This window comes from Meleagris gallopavo, chromosome 12 (assembly GCF_000146605.3).
Source record: "Meleagris gallopavo isolate NT-WF06-2002-E0010 breed Aviagen turkey brand Nicholas breeding stock chromosome 12, Turkey_5.1, whole genome shotgun sequence".
Taxonomy (NCBI): Eukaryota; Metazoa; Chordata; class Aves; order Galliformes; family Phasianidae; genus Meleagris; species Meleagris gallopavo.
The window spans coordinates 8,111,072-8,138,375 of NC_015022.2; the positions used below are offsets into that span (position 1 = coordinate 8,111,072).

General features: G+C 39.7%; 1 protein-coding gene across 2 annotated transcripts in view; it reads left to right on the forward strand.

Annotated features, from left to right (window-relative positions):
• Positions 1–693: 693 nt before the first annotated feature.
• The window catches only part of LOC104912823 (S phase cyclin A-associated protein in the endoplasmic reticulum-like), a 32,668-nt gene continuing 6,057 nt past the window's right edge, over positions 694–27,304 (forward strand). Inside the window, exons 1-7 of one of the 2 annotated variants that reach the window (XM_019619445.2) lie at positions 694–1,086; positions 4,233–4,350; positions 11,095–11,165; positions 13,748–13,939; positions 22,899–22,999; positions 23,469–23,585; positions 25,495–25,652. In XM_019619445.2, the coding sequence (XP_019474990.1) occupies positions 1,024–1,086; positions 4,233–4,350; positions 11,095–11,165; positions 13,748–13,939; positions 22,899–22,999; positions 23,469–23,585; positions 25,495–25,652 (820 nt within the window). In that variant the 5' untranslated portion in view covers positions 694–1,023. Of the gene's footprint in view, positions 1,087–4,232; positions 4,351–6,013; positions 6,115–11,094; positions 11,166–13,747; positions 13,940–22,898; positions 23,000–23,468; positions 23,586–25,494; positions 25,653–27,304 lie in introns of those variants that run through there. The other variant, XM_019619446.2, reaches the window with a different exon arrangement.

The window sequence follows — 27,304 nt, forward strand, 5'->3', positions numbered from 1 at the left end:
GAAGCCCGTGCCGGGTGTCAGTCAGCATTCCGCCCGGGCTGCGAGGCTCCCCGGCGTTGTGCTCCCGGCTGTGTGTGAGGCGGCTCTGAGCGCTGCCGGCTGCTCCAGCCCTGAAACCACGCGTTTCGTTTTTCTCCTGCGTGGCTGGAGTAATGCTGAAAGATTTCGGTAAACCTATAAATATTTAAGCCCACGTACTTCTCCGCTTTTGGCTGCGGGTCCCCAGTCCAGTACTTGATGAAAAACATGTATTTTATCATAGCTGTCTTCTGCACAAACCCGTTTTTTTTTTTTTTAATTGACCTAACTAGTTATCCCAGAGAGATTTTCAGCACCTCTGACCTTTTGATGAATTTGCCCGGTACTGTCACAAGAAACATTGCTGTTGGTGCCTTCCCCTGTTCCAGAGCAGTATGCTTTGTACTGTTTACTGCTTTAATACGTGTCAAAATGCACTCCTTTGGATGAACCTCGCTCGTTGTACACATCATTGGAGCATCTCCCTGTGAGGACAGGCTGAGAGCTGGGCTGTGCAGCACCCTGGGGAGAAGGCTGTGGGGAGAGCTGAGAGCAGCCTTCAGTGCCTAAAGGGGCTGTAAGAAGGCAGGATGCAGACAGCAGCAGAATGTGTTATGACAGCACATGGGGAAATGGTTTCAAACTAGAAGAGGAGTGATTCAGATTGGATGTAAGGAAGAAGTTTTGTACTCTAAGGGCTACCCATCCCTGCAGACAGCAAGATCAGGCTGGGGGCTCTGATGTGCTGTGTGTGTCCCTGTGCATTGCAGGGGTTGCACTGATGGCCTTTAAGGGTCTCTTCCACTTTTAGGTTGTTTTTTTTTCTATAGTGTCAGCCTCTTTGGATTTTCTTTTTGAGCTGCTTTTAATATGGAGCCACGTAAGCACTTGACAAATGTAACTGTCCTCTGGAAATATTACCACACTCGTCAGATGTCCTTGACATAAATGTTGCTGGGAAGCTAAAACTGACTGTGTTTGTACTGACGCAGGTATGAAAGCTCAATGGGGTCGTCCAAAAATGCAATAAATGAGCCTGCTGATGCAGAAGAAGGCTATAATGTGATGGTAAGTTGTTCAGATACTGTAACACTGTACTGAGGTTTTTCCTGCTACAAGAAAAATACTTTTTAGCGTTGGGATTCGTTAATGACTATTATTTGTACCTTCTCTGAAGTTACTGGTTCTGGAAACTGATTCTATCAACACCATTATGTGAATTCTTGAAAATGCTGAAATAACTTCTGCTTTCCCCTTGTTACTTCTTTACACATCCTGTGAGAGTTCTACACTGTAAATGGAATAAAGAAATGAATCCTGTTAAAAAATATGCTCGAGTCCTCTAGCACTCCTGGAATGTTCCAACATTAGGACTCCCTGCTGATTTTCATGCATACTGTCCTCCCTCTCACACTTGCCCCGTACACGTGAGCTTGTTAGTCATGGACTGTGATGGGCAGAAAACCTTGAAACAGAAGAGATGCAAAAACCTGTGAAATCGTGGGTTTTGATACCTGCCTTAAAGGACTGCTGTACAATGAAGAGGAGCATTGCAATCATGAATGTTTTCTTTGCATTAGAACTTTGCGTTAGAATAAGGGGAAAATGCTGCTCAGACCAAATTCTGTTTCATTTAAAACAAAATTACAAGTTGCAAAGTTCCTGACTTTTGTTTGGAAATTGTCCCAGTGTATGTTAGTGCAGGATTGTTTTGGTCTGCAGAAATAAGTGTAAAGAACAGCCGTGGTATTACGGAGGGTCCTGGGTGCAACACGAGAAATTCTGGGAATGTGGTAGAAGGAGGTGGCTCTGCTTTTGAGTGCAGACATTTGTGGATTGGATTAGGCCTGTGGAATCCTGCTGTTCTGTGCCTATGGAAAGAGTGCTAATTTCTGTGTGATGTTATGACATATTGTGATTATATCCTGAGTAATGAAAAGATAACATATTGCAAAGAAATAAAACCCATTTGTCATTTTGAGATGTTTAAATGGGATGAGCATTATATATAGGGTACAAATAATCTTATTTAGCATGGAAAATATCTTCATTGAAGTGTTTGTATCTGCTCTTGGGCACTGTATCTCAAAGAAAGATAGGAACCAGTTGAAGACAATCTTGAAGAGAAACCCTTCAACACTCAGATTCAGTGAATATTGATCTGTGATGTGGAAAATCTGAGAAAGAAGACTGAAGGGTGGTCAGCTTGGAAAATGAGAGGGCCAATGGAGGATGAAATGAAGTGGAATGCCAGCATAAAAAAAAGTGGGAAAAAGAATTCAAATGGGTTTTCAAAGTCCTCTGTATGGCAGGAATGAGCAGGCTCGTGTTGTAGGAAAGCTGTGGTTCAGTGTTGCATGGATTGTGCAGAGTGAATGTTGTCTGGATTGAGAATCCATTAAAGATTTGTCTGCTTCTGGATAAGGTTGATACAGTTTGAGGATACGTGAATACAGAATGCAGCCACATTTCAGAGACAGTTCAGATAAATCAAAACCATTTAACTCAGTTGTGAAGGTTCCATAAGCATTTGCATTACTTGTTTATGCAGCAGTTTAAGTTGATTTTAAAACAATTAATTATATGAGATTTGTGAGTCTTTAACTCTTAGGTCCAAGATGTAAGTTTTATTGTTAAGCAACAAGGAGAGAAAAAAACAAATTTTATTCAACAGCAATGGACAATCACTGACATTTTCTAAAGAGAATGAGTATTATACTGAATAAGAATAGACTAAAACCAGTTTAGTATAGACCCTGTTGATTTCTCTGTATCAAACTGCATTACTTGGGTGTTTTGGTTTTGTTTTTTAAATAATCATGTTTGTAGACAGCTCTCTTCCATAGCTCTGCTATGGTTTTGGTTGTTTGCTCTCAGTGTATCACATGGTCTGGTCTCCAGGTGGTCAGTGGAGCACTAGATGGCACACTGTGGCTTTGAAACAAGCATTTGAGGACACCCAAATGAGGGAAACTTCGGTTCATAGTTATGATACAAGCATTCAAGTAATCGCAGCTTTTTGTTTCTACTGCATTTCCTACCACCCTGAGGAGTTACAGCCACTCCTCTGCTGTACTCGTTTTCACTGTATTTTCTTTCTGAAGATGTGCTAGTAGCACAACACAAAGGTTGCACACTTGATGGCAAAGGTGAAAAGAGGAAAAATGTGTCTTCTGACAGCTGCTACAGCAAATCAGCGTATGGGTGCGTAAAGGAATGCTTACATCTACACAACTTATTTGAGGTTCTGTTTGTCAGTGTTAAAGTGGTTTTGCACCACCATTGTATACAGACTTTGCATTACTTTGTGTAACTTGGCTTTGTTTCATGTTATTTTCTGAGGAATAACTTCGTACAGTTTAGAAGAGGAATGACTTCATCCAGTTGATATCTGTCAGCTGATACATCCATTTCTTATATGTTTGGTTGCTAAGATCTGGTGATGTTATCTTTTGTCAGTGCAAAGAAATGTATTTCCTAGGTGAAAAAAGTTCATCCTCAGTGCTTCTCATGTTCTCTGTGAACAGCTGCAGCTTTCTAGTAAGAACAGCTGGCTGTAGTTGCCAGGATGTGCTTTCTAGCTTCTTGTCTTCTCAGTGAAACAGAAGTGTTTGTTTTTTAAGTATATGTAGGTGAAAGTAATGCCTCCTGTTTATTTCCATGGAAACTACACTATACACAAAGAGTACAGTAATGCTATTTTGGTAAACTGTTTTTCAGCATAGTCACCACCCTATGCCACTCTCATGAAAAACATCTGTACCAGTGGAGATGACCGTTCTTCAGATTCTTCTCAGCTACCCAGCACGTGCAGTTTGCTCTCACGCAGCTTTTGTCCTTAGTTCTACTTAACTCAAAGAATGTCAGAAGTTTTAAAGTCTAATGTGATGCTCTTTCTGGACAGACTTCAATTAAATGAAAGTTAAAATAAGTGTGGTGTAGGCATACCTGTTCTGAGGACTGGGTAGAAACTCCTGTGTTATACTGGCCAATCACTTTGCCTGCCATGTAGATAAATGGCTGTGAAAATATATATGTGTTCTGAGTAGCTGGTAAAAATATATTAATTGTGAACCCACTTGGGTTTAACCACATGTTGGATAAAATGTCTGCATGTCAAAACCAGATATGTGTATATATATATATGTGTGTATGTATGTATGTACGTATACACATATATACGTATTTTCCATTCCTGTATTTCTTGTTTTCAGGCTTCTTTCCAGCGCTCCAACAGCCATGACAAAGTGAGGAAGATAGTTGCAGAAGAGGGACGTACAGCAAGGAACCTGATTGCATGGAGTGTCCCTCTGGAAAACAAGGATGATGATGGTATGTTTGTAGATGTCTTTCCCCAACTTGTTTTGCACCTGGCCCTTTCAGTAGTTCTCTGGAGCTGCTTCCATGGAATCATGTTCCTGTCATGCAATTTCTCTCTTTATAGTAAAAATAATGTTTAGTGTCCATGGTATCATTTTTAAATTTGTTTTTTTTTTTTTTCAAAATGCACCACCTTCCATTGGCTGATCACTGTATAACACAGAGCAGTGACAGATAAAAAGAAATTATTTTTTGTTCTGAAAAGATGCATGTAAGTTTATCCTGTCTTGCTGATATCACTGAGATAGCAGTGTAATATAATAATCTTAAGATATTGAGCTTTGAGAAGGTTGTTAAAAACCAGTCTTACATAACTTGGGGTTTAAGATTGGAAGGGATGTCTTAGTGCCACCCCACAAAGTACTTCCATGTACTCTAAAACAAGCACGTTTGGCAGTTTCTTGTAGTATCACCTCAGTCTGTATTAAACATCTACAAAGAATCTTAAAGCTGTCCCTGTGTATCCCCTTTGTCAACGTGAATCCTTAGAACTGTTTTGTTACTGTTGTGATACTCTCTTGTAGCCACAAATTGACTTTCAGTTTTCATACTGCTCAAGCTGTTCCAGATGTTGGGCTGCTGTCTTTGTGAGGACCTCATCTCACGTGCTTTTGTAGCTCACTTGTCCTTGTGGAGCTGCTGCTGCTTTTAAGATTTGGGCAGGAGCGTCTAAAAGTTTTTGGTTTGTTCTGGTTTTTGAATGTGAGGGTGATGAACACTGGGATGGGTTCCCCAGTGAAGCTGAGGAGATGCTCAGAACCTCACTGGGTGTAGTCCTGGGCAGCCTTCCGTCACTGATTCTGCTTTGAGCAGAAAGGTTGGACTGCATCTTCAGAGGCTCATTCCAACCCCTGCTGTTCTGTGCTTTTTGCCAGAGGAGATGGTGTTTCTACGAACAGTTATGGCTATGTTAGAAGATCACCTCTTTCTAAAGTAAGCTGAAGCAAAGCTTGAACTGCCTTCTTGGGTTGTGTTATGCACTGAGGTGTATCTGTGATTTTGCTTTCATTTTAAAACTGAAATGTCTGAAGTCACAGGAGAGAATGAGGTGCATGAAAAGCTACGTAGCTGTTTGTGCATGTGTAGGTTTCATCAAGGAAAACTCATTCTGTTCAGAGCATGTTCCTGTTCTTCTGTTAACAATGATAAGTGGAATGATAGAAAGCTTATATTGAATAACTAAACATTCACAAGCTTTAGTTTCAGGTTCTGACTCCAAAGTAAACATCAGCATTGTCCCAACTGTCTTAATTTGTTAGATTGCTTTTCCAAAGCAGGAGTTTTGTGTAGTGGTATTTTTAAGCTCTGAGTGGTCAGCAGTGAAAGATGTGCTGTGAGTCTTTGATAGGTGCATGTAAGAAGGAAAAATGAAACAGCAGCCAGTTGTCAAAGAATTGCCAGGGTTGGAAAAGACCTCCAAGATCATCCAGTCCAACCATCCACCTACCACCAATATTTCCAATGAGCCACATCTCAATGTTTCTTGAGCACCTGTGGGGTCAGTGTAGCAGAAATGCAAGTCATGGCTTGAAACAGTGATTGAGCACCTGGTGGGAAGGCAGGGCCAACCCAGGGGAGCTCAGGTGTATGTAATGCACCTGAGTGACTGGAAGGGCTAGAGCCAGCATCCACTCCTTCCCAGAGCACATTTAAGGGTTGGCAGTGGAGGCAAGGGGATGTTGTTGAAGATTCCTATGTATCTGAGGCCTTCCAAGGGTAAGCAGGTTTTTTTCCTTTGTTTCTGCGTTCATAGCTGCTGCATTTGAACATATCCTCACCTGCTGCAGCCTAGGACTTTGCTACCCCACTATTATTGCTGTGCTTTCTGTTGTGTTACAGTCAGTGACTCCAGCACCTCTCTGGGCAGCCTGTTCCAGTACCTGACTCTTTTCTCTTGGAGAAGTATTTCCTGATATCCAACCTGAATCCTCTGGTGCAACTTGAGGCCATTTCCTCTCTTCTTATTGCTAGTTACATGGGAGAAGAGGCTGACCCCCACCTCACCACAACCTCCCTTCAGGCAGTTGTAGGGAGCAGTAAGGTTTGCCCCCAGTCTTCTCTTCTCTAGTCTGACCCATCCCACCTCCCTCAGCTGCTCCTCGGAACTCCCTCAGCTGCTCAGACCCCTCACAGCTCCCTTGCCCTTCTCTGAACAGACTTAAAGCCTTGATGCCCTTCTTGTGAGGAGCCTAAAGCAGTCAAGCAGTGTGTGGCTGGTTTCTTATCTTTGATCAAGGGGAAGCAAATAAGGTTCTGTGCTTTTGTTTTAGCCAAAATAGAAAGACAGAATGTGAGAAGAAAAAGGTAATAATTCAAGACACCACCATAATCTGCTCAAGTGAAGCACACACAGTTGAACTCTTTGGGATAACATACAGCAGCTACTCTGCTTATTATCATGAATACACGGATTATTAAGAGGGCCAATTCTGCATTCTTTCGCCAGCTTCATTTGTATCCCTTTCCAGAGGATGCATTTATCTATTTACCAGTCTTGCAGTTGCCTGTATGTTCTTGAGTATGTTGGTAGATCCACTGATATTATTGCACTGATAGTACGTGATGTCTAAGCAGAAAAGATTGACAATTGTATTTTTGGGCAATGAAGGGGTGTATGGGAAAGGAACACAGTGTATTTGAGCTACTGGTGGGTTGGTTCAATTTTTATTTCGAATCTGTTCCTTTTTAGCTCTGCCTTGCTTGTAATATTATTTTACAAAGCTTTGTGTGTGACATTTTCCTGGAAAATAAGTGATGAGAGTTGTCATTGAGTTTTCTTTGAAAGCGTGAAAAATGAATGTAGAAATGAATCATTGTCTGTTGTTTGATCGTTGCCTTTAAGTAGTTGTTATGCATGATACTGAAACCCAGGTGGTTGTGGTCACTTCCTTCTTTGGGGCCTAAAAGGCCCCACTGTAATTGTAACACTTCTTGCCAGTGGAGTGTTCTTCTTTCCAAAAGCTCTCCAGTAAATGGTGAGCTGGTTGGTTTTTTCTTTTTTTGTCACAAAGGATGTGGTGCTAATTGCTCAGTGGAAACATGCCCTGTAGAACTTCTGGCTGATGGCAGAAGCCAGATCCTTTATCTCTCGACCCTTGTCTTGGCACAGAGGGTTTGTATGTCAGTGAGCTGTGATTCATTTTTTGCTGATCTTTCAATATGTATTTCGTCCCCAAGGAACAATACAGCAATATTATGAATTAGGACAGTTTGTACTTGTTCAGGGGCTGTGTAAATCAGGCCAAAGATTCAGGTTGCCTGAGCCAATCTTGCATCCCATTTGTACAAGCAGTGTTCTGTCTCTGTGCGCTTTTTTCCTGCTCATAACATTGAGAGGTTTTGCACTGGCAGCAATAGTGTAGTGTGTGATTTAACACTTTGTATTAGGAGCTGTTACTTGTCATGAGAATGGTTTTCTGCAGAAACAGTGAGTGTGTGGACATTCCCCACTATTAGTGGTATAGAGAGCTGTTAAATTTAAAATACTGGATTCATTTTTTTCAGTCTGTGCATCTTTGTTTTTCTGCTTTTCCTCTTTTCTTGTTTTTATTTTTTCTTACCATTTAACTTTTCCACTGGAAGACTCGTTTTGTATTTTACGGAGAAGCCATAAGAAAGCAATCATGATATGAATTGCAGTCCAAACCTTCTAATTCCCTAAGGGAAATATCTGTTTCCTGTCAATGAGAAATACTACCATAAAAAGGAGAGCAGTTTCTGGAATGGTGGGTAGCAGTTCTGATGCAGGTTTTGGTGTGGTATGTGCCCTTCTTATGTCAGATCTGAAATCCTGCTTGTGTGCAGAACAGTAACATAAGAAAATCTACCTGGAGCAAAACACAGTGGCAACTATTTAAGAAGATGCATTGATTGATGATACATTTAATTGTTGCAATTCAGAATTCATTAACATGCAGCAGGTTCTGTGTTTTGGGATAGGCTAACAGTACAGTTGACTGCGTGCTAGGAAGAGAGAGGGTGTTCTAATTGTGAGTAATGCAGCAGTCTGATGTTCTGTCTTCAGAATTAAACTGCTTTATAACTTTGAGGTATGTCAAAAAATTGGAAAATCTTGTTTGTAACCTTTGTATTTCTTATTTGTTTAAAGTCTTTTGGCTTCTAGCCACATAAAATTCACTCAATAGATTGAGAATCTCAGCATAAGGAAACACAATTTATTGGTTGAAAAGTTGCTAGCATACTTGAGCAAGCCTGCAGAGTAATCTGTTCCTTTAGCAAGAGCTAAATAAATGTGGATTTTGGTGAATAAATGGGTTTTGCAGTACGTGTGAAGGAGATGGAACTTGGCTCTCTGCGGCAAGTGAGGAGGTGTACGAGTCATGACTGAAAACACCGTGGGTAAGCTTGAGCAGCACAGACCTGAGTGTAGCTGGCACAATATGGTACAAAGGGAAAGCTATTCTTGAGGACTTGTAAGTTAAAGTACTTGTATTTCATTCACCTGCTTGGCAGTCCAGTCTGGTGCTTCCTCTGAGCAAACATCTTTGCCTTTCTGGATATAAACTCCCCATCTGTGCAGGAGTGTTGCTTAAGACAGGCAAATGCAGCACTGGAGCTAGTAAAATAGGCTCTGCAGCAGAGACAGCCTTCTGTAGGGATGTGAGGGGGGGAGGTGACAAAGCCCATTTCTCGTGGTGTCTATAGGAACGGGGGGGGAATCAAAGAACCATGATGGTGTCCTCAGATTCCTTCAGAGAGGTGAAAACAAATTAAATTGAATATTATTGTTGCAGTTAAAGATCAGGAGATAAATGGAGCCCAGGATACTTAACCAAGGTTGAGACCTGCCTCGGTGCGAAGAGAAGTGACTGCTGCTCTTTGGAAGCAGATACAACGTTGGTAGTGGCATTTCTCTCATCAGTAGAACTACCTGAGGAGAGAGCTGTGAGGGATGTTGGCTGATAGTTTTTCAGATTGTTAGTGTAAAAGAAAGCTTCTGAAAATAGTTTATCAGTAGCTTTTTTTTTCTTGGAGATATGAATGTTTCAGCATTTTGAGACAGGAAGTCTTCACAAATCACAAATCCAGCGTGTTTCATATCTAATTACCAGACATGGAGGAAATGGACTTCAAGCATAAAATATGACTGGCTCCCTGAATGCTTCAAAACTTTGCTGCTTTCTATATTTCATATTGACAACTTAATAGCTAACAGGATGGTCATCTTTTGTCGCTGTTTTTTCCATAAAACTCAGTAAATGCCCCCAGGTAGTGCCCTTCATGTGCCACTGCTGTGCCCCAGTGCAGTGCCAGCATCGTGGTGCTACACGTGCATCACCATGGAGCAGTGGTGTGTCACTGCTCGGCAGCACAGCACAGAAGCAGAAAGGATGACAGGGAGGAAGCAGGAAGAAAATGGGAAAAGCTTGAAAATGTGACTGCTGATGAAAGGCAAAACTTTTTGGCCCATACACGAAAGGCATTGCTGATTTAAAAAATGGTTATTGCCACCCAGTATTTACTTTTCTGCAACACGCAGTGCTTATGTGAGTTTTCTTGTCTCTGTGTCTGCCTCATGTAGGAGCACCTGAAAGCTGCTCTTATCCTTGCAGGTGACTTGCTCAGAAAGTTCCCAGTTCAGAGGAGTGAATGGGTATTTTGTGTTTTGTAGAATCTAGAGATAGCAACCTTCTTTCACCCATCATCTACCCTTTTTCCCTTCCAATGTACCCTCTTTTCTCTGGGCAAGTTCTGTGTACTACTGCACTTGAAATCTTCTTTTTCCAGAATGTAAAAGATCTTAGGTTGGTGACTGATATATTGCCATGACTGTGACAGGACTGATGCACAGTTGAAGCTTTTTGGTAGATAGGAAGCTTTAATACATCTGGTAGCTGAATCAGCTTTTCTCTGGAACGCTGCTAAATTGATTCCAATATATTAATTTGTACCTGTTGTTTTGGCTAATGTAACATTTTAAAAATGAATTATCTAGCAAATACTTTTAAATTTGCCTTAAAATTAAAGGTCTTGTTCCCTCCAAAAGGCAGTGATGCAAACCAGCTGTACGACTGCTTGATTAAGGCAGGCTTACAGCTGCTCTACATAACCAGAGCAATGTAGACCAGCTGGGCTGCGTTAGCAAATTTGGCTTAAGTGCTTCTAAAGTCTGAACTGAGCAGTTCTGAAATTCAAGAGCCATCTCCTTGGTCTGTGAGGGAGCTGTATGCAATTAATACTTTTATTTGCATGGCTTCATCAAGATAAATGTGTCGAAACTTTTACTTAGGTATGGATCTGTGCTAGGCAGTACTCTTGCAGTAGTTACAAGTGGTCAGACCTGAATATTCTGAGAAACATATTCCTCCTTTTAATTCTGTAATGATACTTGATATTATGGAACAGTTATTGAAGATATTTTAAAGTTGACGCAGAAAAGTAGTGTCATATTTGACATCTCAGTTGTAACTATCTGATTTTTCAGAGGCACTGTCCATTTGCAGGTGCTTCTTCCGTGCTGAAGGAAGCCTGTAGTTTTTGATTTTCTTTGTAATCTCTTTTTCTGTGTGTCTTCTGGCATCGTCCTCATACTGAACTGTTGAATGTAAAATTTTATTAACCTTTTAACTCATTAATTGTGCCCGTATCAGTGCATTGCAAGATTGGATATGTGATTTTTAAAGTGCTGAATCTAATCAGAAGCGTTATGGTTTTATTAAAATGCTTCTCCCGCAGGAAAATCCAAATGGCAAGCTGGTGGAAAAGCAAAGACGGTGTCTCAAGGGAAACACAAGGCTGCAAAACAGGTATCTACTCATTTTTGTTTTAAAATTTGCAACATAAAAATGTTTTGCAATACTATTCATGCATTATTTGCTGAAGAATATTTGTATAAAAGTATACCTGTGCTGTGTTTGTAAAGGATACAGGCCTCAAAATGGAGTTTAAGAATGCTACAACTTAGTCTGTATTCCTCAGCTTCTCTTTTTGTCACTTGTTAATCTCTGGATTCATGACTTTTTGGCATTAAGGTTATTTTAAGGCCAGTGCAGCTCAACAATGAAGTCATCTAGGAGATTCTTCCTATAAGCTTGCTGCTTATGGAAAGGCTACCTTTGCCAAATTTCTGATTTAAGGAAATGCTGTATTTACTGACCTCACTTGCGAATGGCTGAGAAATTTCAGTTTAAAATTTCAGTACATCCTATTTTGGAAAAAAAAAAAAAAAATCATTCCAGATGAATAATATTGCAGAGAGTCACAAGCAGCAAACAAGTCTCATTGACAGGTATCTAGAAGATACTGCACTTGGTCATGTTTTTCCTATGTGAGTGATAGAATTGTTTTACTCTTAATATAGTAATACTGCAGTACTTATTAATGTTTAATATTTTTAACCGTTACTTTGTGTTGATTAATGGCCTCAACTGTGAGTATGTCTTTAGGTGAGTATGTCTTTAGTCATTTAACATTTACAGACAGCCTGTCAGATTTTGACAGAGTAGCACATGGAATGCATTCTTTTCTATGAACAAGATGTTCTGCTCCTATAGGAATGTGCTTACATCTTTAAAACATAAGCATGTTAATTTCAATTTCACAGTGTAGTTCAGCTTCTCTTATCCTGCTGTTCTCTCCTTGCTCCCTAGGATGTTACAAACACTGTGCTCTAGTTTACTTGTTCTGGGAAAGATTTTATTGAAACAGTTGGGGTGCCCTGGAAGCTGGCATAGCCTCACAGAACATTTTGGATGGGAGTAATGTGCTCCATAGTTGGAGTTCTGTCTGTTCTTGTCATTTGGAATTATGTAAATACTGTGTTTTCGGAAGAAGAATACTTTATTGTTATTTGGTGACTATTTAGTGGGACTGCTGTGCTGAGACTGCATTGCAGAAACAGAGCGTTCCTAGTGAATCATCAAACAATTCAATGATTCTAGTTGGAAAGGACACTTAAAGGCCATCTAGTCCAGCTCTCCTACGATGAAGAGGGATAAATCTGAGTGCTCAGAGGCTGGTCCAGCCTGACTTGGCATCTCCAGGGACGGGGCATTTTTTTTTTCCTATTGCAATTTAGGCTTAATTTTCCTCTGCCTATAAATGGGATGCAAATCTCAAGGAAATAGACTGATGAAAACTCACTCGTGTGGTCCTATCCTCATCTTCCTCTCCTCTTCTTATGCTCATCTTCCTGAGCATAAATACACACCTCATACTTTTCACAACTCCAGGGAATGTTACTGAATCTGTTTTGGAAAACAAATTGTTTTAACTGCTTTAACATCACTTCAGTCATTCGTACTGATTTCCCCATATACCCAAAAAACAACACTAGTGGTTATCAAGGTAGGCACAGGAGAGCAAAGAGGAGAGATTCCTCAATCCTCAAACAGGAGAGTGTATCCATAGGTAGGTGACACTTGGTATCTGTCGAGTAACTGTCCCCACGTGGCTGACCTGAACACGCACAAAGTTGACAAATATATAATGTACCTCCAAGAAGGTATTTGTGGTTCCTCTCTGTGCCAGCATTCATGCAGACAGTTGGATGTTTTCCTCTGTTTTCATTACATTTAGCATGTTGGCAGTCCCCCGTATCTGTGCAGCAGAGTAGCACTAAAGCAATTAGTGTGCATATTAGCACTGAGAATCAGCAGATTTGTTGCAGTGAAAGCTGTTCGTTACGAGCTAGAACAGCACGAGAACAGTTTCAGATTTGGCATCAGCTTGATTCAGCAGCTCAGCACTTATGCTGAACTGAGCTTGCAATGTTAACCAGATGGTGAGTGGAAATCTTACTGCAAATGGTGTTCTCAAGTAGGAGAGGTTCTTTTGTAACTCACCCAGCACTTGCATCTTCTCTGGCCTGTGGTCATAATGCATGGCTCTGGGAAGTAGCTGCATAGCATCACAACAGTGTTTTGCTGACCTTAATGCTGACAGATCAGTACGAGAGTTTAGAAACAAAGTTGTATGTGTTGTCCTGGTGATAAGAGTTGAACTGTGTTGGAACACTAGTGGTATGATTACTAGTAAAACTTTATTTTCATCTTTGGGTGCACATGCTTGTCAGAGTGAGTACTATGGGATAAGCAGTCAGAAAATGGAACGCTGTAATGTGTGTAAGAGGCAGAATATCATGCACTGTGCAAAGTAAATGTTGAGTTATAATTGTCAGAGAATCAGAAATTGATTCTGCATATTGGTTGTATTGATTTAAGGTAAGAAAGCATGTTTTAAAAGCTGCAGTCAGTGGAATGCCGTAGTCTTCAGTGAGAAACTCCTTGCTTACGGAAGTTTAAATGTATTGGGGAAAAAAGTATTGCACAGAAGCACAACCCCTTACTGTGCTTCTCTTTGTCATTTTCCTTTGTCTTGTTTTCTTTAGAACACTTCCCTGGACTGTAAGTTAACAGCAGCAGGAGAGAAAACCTTTGACAAAAGCCCAACAAAAGCACGGCAGCCTCGAAAAGTTGATCTGCGAGCGCGGTACTGGGCGTTCCTTTTTGACAACCTGAGACGGGCAGTTGATGAAATCTACGTTACGTGTGAATCAGATCAGAGCGTGGTAGAATGCAAGGTAAGAGCTCAGCGTTTTTCTGCCTGCTGCCATGTGGTTCTTATCACTTTTTTTTTTTTTTTTGCTCTGTGCAGCAAATAAGGAATTAAAGCCTCGGAAATGTGTTTGTGCTTTCATGCCTTTGTGTTTAGTGGAGGCTAGTGAGTAGGAAACATGGTAGTGTGTTTATTCAGATTTAACAAGATGAAAACATTTTAGGTTGTGACTAGTTTTGAAGCGTGTAAGTGATTTTTATAATGTCGTTAGGTCTCTTCTATTAAGTTCTAATGTAATTAATTTTCAAATGGAATGTTGATTTCTTTTTTTGTCCCCTATCACGTTCCTTACTGTAGGTGGCACTGTTGTGATTCAGCCCTTTTCCCATTCTTTGGCTCGTTGTTAAATGCCAAAATTACACATTACTCACTTTCTTGGTAATTACTTATCACTCTTCTGATTCTCTGTGGTGATAAGAGGGTGATGGATAGTCAAGCATAAGCAATGTGAGGTTGGGATTGTTTTCCCTAATTTCAGGTAAGCTGTATTTGTAATAAGATATAAAACTATCCTGCCCAAGCTATGCTGGTTTTTTTAGTAGATCCACAGAAAAACCATTGTCATTTCACAGAGTAATTTGCTCTTTAGAAATGGAGTTAATTTCAAGCACTAAGAGAAGCCAGAAGAATGCATTTTCAAAGAAAAGTGAAAGATGCATTTTTTTTTTTTCAGTATTCCTGTTAAATATAGCTGAAAACTCAACGCGTTCTGGAACTGATTATCTAATCACTGTATAAAAATTATAGGTATCAATTTAAGTAAACAATTTTCTTATCATATATATCTAGTTGTCTGTTGTAATCAGACACTGCCAAATTGACTTTAAGATTAGTGTACAAATACATTTCATTGAAAGCAGATTGGAAAGCTGAACAGTAGCTAGGGGCTTCCAAATGGTGGGTTGCTCTAACACAATTTACCCATGTTGATACTGAGCTGTCTTCCTGCTCAGGAAACTCTGAAGAATTTCTTGGTCTAAGAAAATCAGCCAGCCTTGCATGGTAATTAGATTACCATTTTAAACTTCTGTGCCTGAAAGAACAGTAGCATATTTGTATCATTATCACATATTTTAGGGGTTAGATATCATTCAGCATTTTAATCATGCTACTTGATCTGCTCTCAGATGGAAATACTCTGTAGCCCAAGTGGAAAGTCTTCATTTTCATAGATGCTTGACAGTTGATGTATGTATCCACGGGCATCAGATTACTTGTTTGCAGAGCATGGGTGGAAAAAGCAAAGACTGAGTAAACAAGGATGTTCAGCATCATGTGTCATTAAAACTTATGTCCCATTCATGTTACTTTTACTTTTAAAATGCTTTCTTTTCAGCTTTAAAAAAAAAAAGTCCCTTACTTTAGCAGGTGGAAAGTGCATTTGTGCTTCAGTCTTTTGTTTGTGAAATTTTCTTATAAAGATTACTGTTAAATGTGAGTCACTTTTTTTTTCCCCTCTTTGAACAATAGGAGGTAAACTCATTCTTACACTTTTTCCACAGAAGAAGTATTCAGTATTAGAATATTTTAAGGAAATTCCACTCTGTATTTTTCTAAAGCTGCTAGAATAGGAATGGGATAGCTTTTCTTTCAGTTCTACTTTTGCTGACTTTTTACACTATGTAGGAAAGTGTGTGTTGCTTAAAATGATACACAAGGTAGCAACAGACAAACCAGCTCAACATTGGTTTTAGTTTTACTATAGGGGATATGTGGGGAACAACATTCAATAAGGGTCCAAGATGGTAAAATTGTTTATCTGTTGGGTTTTTTTTTTTTGAAGGATTTTGAAAAATCATTTGTACTGAGATAAATCTCCGGTATGACAACTTAATTCACAAGTCAGCATTTTAAATGACGCCTCCAACCTGTGCACTGGTGAAGTGGGGGATGCTGTTCTACTTAAACATTTTAGCTGTGCAGTGATGACGTTAAAAGAGACTCTTTAGTAAAAATGCAAATTCAGGCACCCAAAACCTTTTTGTTAACTCAGGTGTTTAGTTTTGATTTTGGACCTTTCGCTCTCCTGTAGTCTTACAAGTTGGTATTGTTTTATTGATTATGTTGTCACTGAAGATAACGTTTGATGCTCCCAAATGGGAAAAGGCTCTTGTGGCTGCTTGTGGTTGAAACTGCAGACGAAGGTTTGTGCTGAGGGTACAAACAGTGGAGATGTGTGTAAGAAGATCAGTCGTGTATATTTTCTCTCAACTTTGGGCACTGCTGTAGGTGGTGTTCTGCTATTGATTTGACAGAGGAGTCTTAAACTATGTAGGTAGATGTGGCTCTGCTCCCCATGAAGATGCTTGAAATATAGATAAAAGAAATAATGGATTCTCAAATTTATCATCTTACTGTAAATGAATCACGTTGGTAGTGCTGTATAGAGATTAGATGTAACAACTCTGTAACCTTGAACAAATATGGCTGTTTTTATATATCATCTAGGTGTGTGTATCTTATGTTTATGTGAATTTTGTACTGCCCAGTATTTTTTGGGTTCGAGTGCTGAGCTTAGACCCAAAGAAGCTGTCATGCCAAGGATCCTTTGCATTGCTTTCTGTATCCTAAAGGGAGTTGAGTCTAAAATTCTTTGTGGATGGAAGAAGGCAGATTCCATAGCCAGGGGAGGCTTGGCAGGAGAGAAATTTCTGCTGCAGTTGTTTTATGGTTTTTGGTATCTCAGGAGCTGGGTTAGAGGAGAAAACATTTAACAGCAAAAAACCCCCACTTCTTATTGATGGAGTTTGAGTAGCTGGATCCACCAACTGAACTCAGAAGATTCTCAGACTACCTGAAATTTAATGGGTGTATTTTTACTCCTCCTTGGGATGAGTTCATGACTTCAGCTGCTTTTGTTTCAAAAAGGTTGGATTTTATGATGCCAAAAAAAAAAAAAATTAGCTCACTTATTTTTAGGTTTCTGTTTGGCTTTACTTAGTACCTGCACAAGCTTTTATCTTTTTACTTAACATTTGTTAATTGGTGTATTCCCACCAGATTTTGACAAGACAGTTTCCTCTTTTGTAATGCTTGCAGATAGCCACCTTGAGAACAGCCCAGTGCAAACAGCTTCATTCTCCTTGTTTGTTCCCTATAAAAAGAAAAAAGGAAAACATGAGATGCTGTGAAGAGGTGGATAAAGCCTCTCTCTTAAGAGATTTGACCTTTGTATGATGGTGTTCTGCAAAAGAACCAGCTGAAACGGCTTCATTCCAGGCCCTCCAAGCAGGGAGATCTCTGGGAGTGATTTACCATAGTTTCAGTTGATTGAAGGCCTCCCTGAAGGGGAGAGGAACTTGCTTCATTAGGGTCTCTTGCTGGGAATGCCTTGTGGGGGCTGTTTTTAGTTCAGGATATGCTAATTGTAACAATTCCCATCTCTGCATGCAGGCTGAGACCCGCAGACATCCATGCTGATTACTGGCTTATGAGGCAGCCAAGGAAATAAAACTGTTTCTAGATGTGCTGAAGCCAAAGGTAGGAAAAACTGAAGGTTTTCCTAACTTTGAAAAGGAAACCTCCAGTGATTCAGTACAGTGGTCATGTTGATCCAAACAGGATCCTTAGTGCATTTTCACTGATGTAAAAGCCTGTTCTGCTCCGTCCGTTTCACTTTCTGGGAGATACGAGGTTTTGTTTTGTTATTCATACACTTCAGTTTTATAGCTGCACGTATCTGATTCCAGGGAGGGGAAAAAAGTACAGAATCTGAGTTAGATACTTCTGACTTTCAGCAGGAAATGATTTGTTATATGTGAATTTCAGTTCTTTCCTTGTAATGATGCAAATCCTGAAAGCATCCCAGGAGGGCTTCTGAAATAACTTATTTCCTCAACAAAGGCCTCAGAGTATTCTGTTTGGATGCATTATTCTTGTTCTAGTGTCCTGGTTTTCTCTGACTCTAGGAAGGAATTGAAAAACAACTAAAGCTGTGTGAAATCTAAGTGATTTTTTTAATTGAGATTTCTTTAGTGTTTCTTGCTTTCTTCACCTGAATTCTTATCATTGATTGTTATTTGTCTATCAGAGTCATCTGTTCAGTGTATTTCTGTCAATTCCATAACCGTTTCGGGCATTCTGTACTCCCTTGAACAGATGTCTTCTATCTTGGAACACCCTAGAAGAACACTTCCAGATAGGAAAACTTCAGCATGAACTGAAGTGTATTCTGTATGATGGCATGTTGTCTTACTCAGTAAAACCAAGGTGATTCTGGCTATCCCTGAAAACCCAAGACGACAATTCATAAATCAGAATGTGTATAATTCTTTTTCTGTCTTTCTCACAAGGCAGAGTTTTCCAGCTCAGTGAAGTTTAATAGAATATACGTTTTGAAACATTCTCAGATTGTTAGAAAAGGGCTAATTCTGCAGCTGGGATACGTCAGGAGAATGACAGGCTGCTGCTTCTCACTTTATTTAAAAAAAAAAAAAGTGTTCTGTTTCTGAGAGTAAGTTACTCAGGAGAAATTATGTGTATGTCTCTTTCTAAATAAACACGTGTGACTGTATTGCAGTCAATGCCAAGAGAGCATCTCACCTGTGAGCACTTCTGCCTCTTTTGGGATGTGTACGTTTTCACTGTTGTCATCTTCTGAGCTGAATCAGAATCACCAGAACTAGCAGTAGAAAAAATAGAGTGGTGAGTGTTCATCCAGCCTCACTGCTGGAAATAGCTGAGATCTTTCAGAATGACAATTTATTCTTTTTTACAGTAGGTTCAGGGTGGATAGCCAACTATTGAAAAACCAGTGTATTTTCTGATTGGCCACCTGGCTGATCCCATTCCTGGCCCTTCATGTTTGGCAGCATGTGTACCATTTCTGGGGGTAAATAAGCTGTATGTGTGAAGTCCTTGTGTGCATCCCCTGACTTCTGTGCTAACTTACTGAAGTATATGATTAAACTTAAAAGCTGAAGATAGGAGGAGCTGCCTCCTGAAGTGTGCTGCAGTGCATAAAAATAACTTGCTCGACTAAAAGCATAGTCTAACCTATTCACTACAGATAATTAAACAAAACAAAGTGTGCGTAATTTGTAAAATGTTATAATACATTTCTAGCCTTAAGAATAAGTGACAGATGTGATCAGGTAGTTCATTTCTCTTCCACGTTCTGCAGTTTTGAATTGTAGTGACCTTAAGATCATGCAATCTCCTGTGCTTCCCTCTCTTTTTTTCCTCTCTGCGTTGCTTTTTTCTCCTCCTTACTTGAGCACGGGAGAATAAATGGAGAAGATGATGTTTCAAACAGTGACATGACTTCCAAACAGTGAGCCTCTGTTTGCAGAGATTATAATCAACCTGTCTAGGGCCCAAGTCAAGACAGTTCTGATTCAGGAATATAGGATTATCCTGATACAGCTGTTCTATTTAGAGAGATCCGTCTTGTTTGAAAAGTAGTTAATGTGATCACCCAAGTGAAGAGGACAGAAGCACAACTTAAAGATAAACATGTGCATAAAGAGGGTACCAATTGCTGAGAGCTAAAGGATCGTAGAATCGTGGAACGGCCTGGGCTGAAAAGGAATGCAGTGATCACGTAGTTACAACCCCCCTGCTATGTGCAGGGTCGCCAACCACCAGACCAGGCTGCCCAGAGCCACATCCAGCCTGGCCTTGAATGCCTCCAGGAAATTCAAAAAAGGAGGAAAAGCCCAGAAAGTTCCTTAGTAACTGTGCATCAAATGATGGAGGAGAGCGAGAAACAGGAGCTGCATTGTGAGTTTTTAGTTTTATGCCAATGGTTTTCCTCTAATCTATTTTTTTAACAGCGTTGCTTTCTTTTCAGTTTGAACTGGCTCTTTAAAAATCATGCGGGATGGTTACGACCTTGAAAAATAATGGGATTTAAAATTGTTTTGACTCTAAGCGCAGCCGTAGTCTACCCCATCAAGGTTCTTTTTTGTCAGCACCTTCTCAAGTGCTACGAGTTTCCACTGCTTCAGCACCGCAGGGTATATCTGCTCTCCTCCATGCCGTAGGTAAGGCACAGGGCTGTATTGATGTCCGGGACCCTGGAGCCCTGCACTGGGATTGTGTGTCAGCAGGACAAAGGGATGGCGCCGAGCGGCCTGCCGTGTGCGCCGCTAACTCGAATTAATTACAAACCAATCGAATCCGTTGCAGCCAATTGGTAAACTAATTGGTAATTTTAGCTGTACGTCTATATGTAGTTATCTGGATGCCTGTAACGGCGCTTTCAGAGCCACTTTTGTTCTGCTTCATCCTGCTTGACAAAATGGCCCTCATAGCTTTAGGGAGAAAGATGTGCATCAGTGAATGTGGGGCAGCTCCAGCTGCTTGTCTTGTTTGTATTCCCTTGTTCGTGGAACATGACTCGGATTACAGCTGCATGGTTCTGCTCTGATCATTTCTGATAATGTGTAGCTAAACATTCCTTAAAATAGGTTAAGCCATTTTTTGTGTCTTTTTCATGTGCCAACTAAATTCAGAAATGTAACTCATGTTCAGATGGATTCTTTTTTTTTTTTTTGAGGAATATCTCAGTGACAGACTTGAAAAGTAAATGATTCAGAATTAAATTTTGCTTTCTATGCCCTCATTGTTAATAACAGTCAGCACAACTTAGCATAGGCTAGCTGAAATGGATGTGATTGAATTAGAAAGCTGAAATTTTATTAGTGAAACTGGAAAAAAGAGCTGCTTCAAACACTCGCCTCGTTCATGCCTTGGAGCAGACCTTACTTATGAATTATTTTCATGTTGTAAACTAACTGCCTTGTAAGAAAGATTTTTTGTTTGCTTTCTTGTGGAGGATTTCAAAACAAAGAGCAACTTTTAGGTCAGCAGTGGTATTGTTTGACTTTGTGTGACTTTTTTTGATATAACAGACAGCACATGCTCTGGGTCTGTCATCCCTACTAGTGAATACGTACAAGCTGAAGCTGACTTTCAAACTTGCATTTGTTAAACAAAAGGAATAATCATCGTCGCACAGAAGACTGTTAAGATCCTTTTTGTGTTACAGGTAAAGCTGGGTAGGAAGTGATGTTACAAAAGCAGGCATTAGGCAGCTTTACCTGGGCACTGTAGCTACACTGGTCAGTACTGAAATGTTTGTTTTGCCCTTAGGAACTTACACGTTTGAGATCACCCCCCAGATATTTCCCTCTAACTTAGAAAAGAACATTTCTCCTAATGGAGCAATGAAGATTTCAGCATAGAAAAGAATTTGCAAATCAGGAGAATGTCATTAATATTTTTTCCTTCTATTGTGATTGCTGAATCCAAGCTTCATTTATGGATCTTTATTTCCAACGTGTTTTCAGAGAGCAGTGTGGCATGCAATTCTTCTGGTCTGTGAAAGCTTTTGTTTCTGATGGATGTGATCTTGAAGCAGCTGCTTTGGAAATGCATTAATACCCTCTGTGGGTGATCATCAGGTCTGCGGGTTGATGGTGTGTGTGCTTTATGTCGTGTTCAGGAAATGATACTTTGAGTATGTACGTGGAATATGAGTGATTTCCTGCCTCCGTGCGTTGTAAAAATGGCTCCCTTCTTGGCCATGTTGGAGCAGAGAGCCACAGGTTGCTCAGGGAACTTTGCTTTGCTGTGGAAAGATGTCAGTGCTGAGTAGGGGCTGCAGGATCCCATCTTACTTTTAATTTTTGATTGTTTCTGTATGGAATCTTATCTTTCAGTATTTACTACAGTGACACATTTGTCCAAACTGGAAAGATGGAAGTGAAACATGAGGATATTTGTGTTGGAAACAAGTCATTCAGTTCTGTACTGCTCAGCTGTTGACATTTTCACAGAATCACAGAATGGCCAGGGTTGGAAGGGACCTCAAGGATCATGAATCTCCAACCCCCCTGCCACATGCAGGGCCACCAACCTCCCCATTTAATACCAATTTTATTAGTGAATTTCTTCCTGATGTAACGTGGAGTTAACTTTGTCTATTCACAACAGTTCATTTTATGTGTTGGAGAGCAACGCACCATTTGCAGTCTTCCTCTAACTTCTTAACCAAGACTTTACAGTGTTCAGATGAAACTGCAGCATGTCCGTGTGATTTCTGGCAGTGTGTTTAAGCCTACCTGGAATTGTGGGATAGAACTAGTTTGCTCTTAAGATCTCTTCCAGTTGTGCTATTTTATGACAATATGTAAATCTTTCATACTGTAAGATGTGTTCACAAATGCAGCTTTCAGTGATCAGGTAACATAAAAATGCACAAATTCTTCAGCAACTCCTTGTAGTTCGAAAGTGACTTTTAAAATGGTAGAAAATAAACTGGTTTCTAATGGTTAAAAAGTATAATCTGGGTATTGAACTTGTAAGGTCTTGGCAGGTAATCACTTTATGCTGGAAAAGTCACAATTGGTGACTTCTTCCTCACTTGTTAAGGTGTACTAATCAAAGGGGAGAATATGAGCTTTGTATTTTGCAGGTCATCATATTTGTTTCTTGGTAGGTTTATGTCAAAGTCAGTCTTTCCATAAATGAAATCTAATGTTTCTCCAAGTATCACCATAAGATTCCTTTAAAAACTGCCTAATCAGTGTGATCGTGCTGATAATTTGTGACAATAGGGTATCTGTCACAAACCTAGATGAGTACAAGCATTTCTTCATCCTTGCATCCTTTGGAAGCCCTCAGGAACAAGATAAAGCTGCTGCTTTGCCCATGTTAAGTACTATACTGCAGCCATCTGGCATTCTCCAAAAGGAACTCCCTGTCTGATACAGTTACCTTGGTATAACTGTTAATTTTTCACTCTGCAAACAGAGTGAAATTTGAGATTTCTTGCTGTCAGGGTTCTTCTTGTTTTTATTTTTGACAGGAAAGATGCAGAGCAGTAGATTTTCTTTCTTTTTCTTGCTGGTCACTTCTTGTTTGGGGACTGAGAGGATTGTTTTTTAAATACAGAGATTGATGTAATGGTTGCTTTTCAGGAAGTCCTGATGATGCTCGATAACTATGTGAGGGACTTCAAAGCACTGATTGACTGGATACAGCTGCAGGAGAAGCTAGAGAAGGCTGATGCTCAAAGCAGGTAATCAGCTGCTGGGTTTTTTCCTTTCATTTATATCCCCATGCTGACTCTTGATAAAATTTTGTCTGTAGCAGACATTGAATTTGGGAAAATTGTAATATCTGTTGTGGGGAAAGGAGGAGGGGAAAGGAGGAAGACTTTTCTTTTGGACAGACTTGGTATGAGGACCCAGTAGGAGTTCTTTCCTCCCTCATAGTGTTACTAGGGAATAGTAGTGCTGAAAATGGAAAAGAATTTGGAAGTAAAGTATTTGAAAAGTAAGACTGTTTAAGTAGGCACTGTAGTTTGCAAGAGTGAATGATTTTTTTATCTGATTCTGGGTAATATGGTTTGGATTTGGTGTAGAAACAATTGCAAAGGTGTCTGATTACATTCAGCAATACTCCATAATGCTGCATAGCATTTACAGATGCAGATAGAGGACAATTGAGGACTTCTCATTTTTAACCTCCTCTTTCCTCAATTTCAGGCCTACTTCACTAGCCTGGGAAGTAAAGAAAATGTCTCCAGGGCGCCACGTGATCCCAAGTCCTTCATCAGACAGAATCAGTGTGACATCAAACGCTCGGAGAAGTTTGAATTTCGGGTATGAGAACAGATAAGTCTATTAAAGCTAACATAAGGATTCATTTGAAACATAAAATGAGTATGCTATTCTTCATAATAATGACTTTTCTGTTTATTAAATTGTAAATACGCATTTGCATATGCTTTTCTTGCACAAATGCTCTATAAAAGAAAATCCTGTCAAGTACTTAATTTTTGCCTATTTCATTATGTATTTAATTATTGGTTGAATGTAATGATCTGTCCTGAACTTAAAATACAATTATATTCATATTTCGTTTTTTCTGATTAATACTCTTTCCTTGCTACAAAACTAAGGTCAAATTTGTGTATGGAGCAATTAAGTTCTTCCTTTTTATTTTAAAAATCCTGATGTTAATATTGTAAGGATTCAATTATATCTGTGGTTATTAAACACAAAAATGTGTTTAATAAGTTTTTCACTGTAAATTGCTGTAATGTGGGAGTAAGGTGAAGGAGATGTCACTCAGTGCTTGCACAGTTCTGATATTCTCTTTGCTGAGCTGTATGGAGCTATGTGAGACAGGGTGCAGGAACTGGGGGAGGACCTGTGATCTTATCTTGGAGTGCTTGTGGAAATTAGTCTGGTCTGACACTTTTATTGTTCCTCTGTATGCTTGCTTTGTATACCTTGCTTTGTAAATATCTGCTATGGTTTGTAGCTAAGTTCATATCTTAGCCCGTTCTGAGGGCTGTGGTCAGCCTTTCTTCATGGTTTCTCACATCCTATCGCATCCCCTTAGAACTGATGAGGACTGTAAACACTAGTCAGGTATTTATGATATTGCTCTTTTTTGGTGGTTGCCTTGATAAACCTCTTGTTGTCCCACTGGGCTTAAGGCATTGAACAGTCCTGTTACATAGGGCTTTTCTATGTATTTGTTTGAAACTCGTGAGATCTCTATTTCTTTGTCCCTACTTTGCTTTAGCTAGTGGAGCAGCTGGATTTCTTGGACCAGTTTACTCAGTGTTGTAAGCTTGGAAGAGAAATCACTTGTGTGATTGCAGATATAATGATTTGTGTTACTGAAGATAATTGGACGGTTCTTGAATGGAGTGGATGTTACCATTTTCAAATATATGAAAAAAGAACATTCATATAAATAAAACCTGGCAGTTTGTACTGAAAATGGTCACTTCTTACAGCAGGCAAACCAAAATATTTGGTAAAGCACTACAGCCCCAGAAGTGCCACGTGAGGCAGTCAGTGCATCTTTCCACAACTTGGGAAGATGGCCTTTTGGATTTCTTTCTGTGGAACAAGTAGTGGAAAACGGATGTATTGGCTTGTTTACTCAACTGCCCAGCAAAACAGAGCATGTTATGGATTTGTGTGGTCTACGTTTACAGCTGAACTTGCACTTTAATGGACTTCCTGTACATACAGCTTGACTCCTCGTATGCGTGGTGTTTGCAGCCGGATCTCTGCAGTTCATTGGTGCAGTTGGGCAGGAGCCAGGAAGATGCAAGAGAAGGGCTGTTCTATTTGGCTGCAAATACTCACCATGTGTTTATTGTTATCGTTTAAAAAAAAAACTTGCTATTAGAGAGTGTTTCTTGTGGGAACTGTTTATGCATTGCTACAACATTGAATCTTTCTTTTCACCATTAAGCATTTTTTAAATTTCAACCTGAGAATTTAGCTTCCTGTTCGTTTGGTTTCACTGACTTCTATGTGTAAGGAATCTCACATGGAGATTTTTCTCCAGCTGTAGCACTGCTTGGTGTGTCCTTCTGTCCTCTCTGTGCCTGAACATACACAAAAGGCTGTTAGAGGGTAGTACCTGACAACTCAACTTGTTGTTTCTGTGTTTCTATGTGCTTTGTTAGTGAGTTGAATTTTAGTTTTCTAATGAGCTGTTCTGTTCTTTGATTAGATGCTAATAAGAGCTATGATTTTCATTTAGGAATCCATCAGTGGCAATTTCTGCAACACGCCTGGCTCCTTCTGGTGTAAGCTGGGCTGATAAGGTAAAAGCCAACCACGGAAAAGCAGCCGGTCCTGAGTTAGCAGCTACACAAACCTGTCTGCCAGCCCCAATACCGAAGTCATCCCGAAAAAATGGCAAGTCTTTATAAATAGCTTAAGTTATTTTTGCAAAATGCACTGTACAATTGGTTCAAAGTGTGACCTGTCTTCAAATGAAAATGTCTTGTTTTGCCTTATGTGATGTTAAAATCTAAATCAGGTGGAGGGGAAAGACTACTACAGCTTCACTTATCACCATAATGGGTAAGTTTTAGAGTTGTGTTTTCAAGTGCAGGTAATGTTCCATTGTATTTCCAGTAGCTATAAATTGATCAGTGAAAATTTCATTGCACATCACCCCAAGGAAGACCTCTTGGTTGCAAGCTGATAATCGAACTGAGAGCAAGGTGAGGGTAAGACTTAACACAATTTCTTTCTAGGAAAAATCTGTATGTATGATTTCTGTATGTTGTCATTGATGTCCCGAATAACAGTAGGAAAAAAGGACTGTGACTTCTAGGCCAAATAAATTAAATTTTAAAAAAGGGTTTCAAATAATCTCCGAAGAGCAATACGTGCCTAGGACTCTCTAAAATAGCTGAAGTGCTGATATTACCAGAACTGTACTGAAGTTGAAAACAGTGCTCTTTTCTTTACTTGAATACAAAAGTTACAATGTGTAGTAAGGAGTCTTTCTCTGAAGATGCTTTGTGGAGAATGCTTGATGCTGGGGTCTTTTGTTCTAGAAGAGATGTGCTTAGATGGAGACATGAAAATCTTTGCCTCTTGGTGTATAAAAGTTTTCTGCACACGCTGGCATTCACTGAATTTAGAGGTTCTGGTTGTTGGATTTTTGGAATGTGAACTCAGTTGACACTGTAAAAACAGCAGGCTAGGATCAACGTTCTAATAAATTTAGAAGTATTGTTTAAAAATCACTGCAACAAATCGTATTAATTTAGTGTAGTTGTACTTTTATGCCAGTGGTAATAGAAATCCTTTATGGTGGCTCAGAAACATGATGTATCAGATCTAAAATACCATGTCCAAGTGCCTTGAAGCTTAATATAACTGAATTCAGTAGCATGTAGACCTTCATGCTTAGAAAAGAAGAATCAAAACCATACTCCTAAAGTAGTTGAGGATTGATGGATGCTGTTTGTGTAATGAAGCTCCTCAGTTGCACTGGTTTGAATACAGTAGCAGTTGGCTGAGTTATCAGCACTGTAACTGAAAGAGTAATTCCATCTTTAATTTTTGTGAGCAGTTAAAACTATTCATAAAGAAACTTTCTTTCTTGCATTACCATGACAGACTTCAAGCTGTTTTATCTTTATTAGGAATTCTTGGTGTGGGCAACTTCATTAACTGCATAGAAAATAAAACTGATCTGCACTTCCATATAGGTAACGTCTTTCTGGGATGCTAGAAAGAAAACAAAAGGCCTTATTCTTATGTTAGCTTTACAGTCTTTAAGGTCTGAAGAATTGGTGTGTTCTTAGCCATTACCTGCAGCTGATGAGCTCCAAAAAGAGCAAATCCAGCGTTTTCAGTAACTTACAGTGTCAGACGTACTGTAAGATTCAGACTTCAAACATCTCATGTTTAGAACTAACAGTCATTCCTTGCAGAGACTTTGTTTATTCTCTTTAACATCCAGCATAGGAGAACTTCAGTGATTTCTCTCATGACTGAATTCCAATTTTTAAATGGAAAAAAAAAATTGAGTACTTTCCTTGGAGCACATT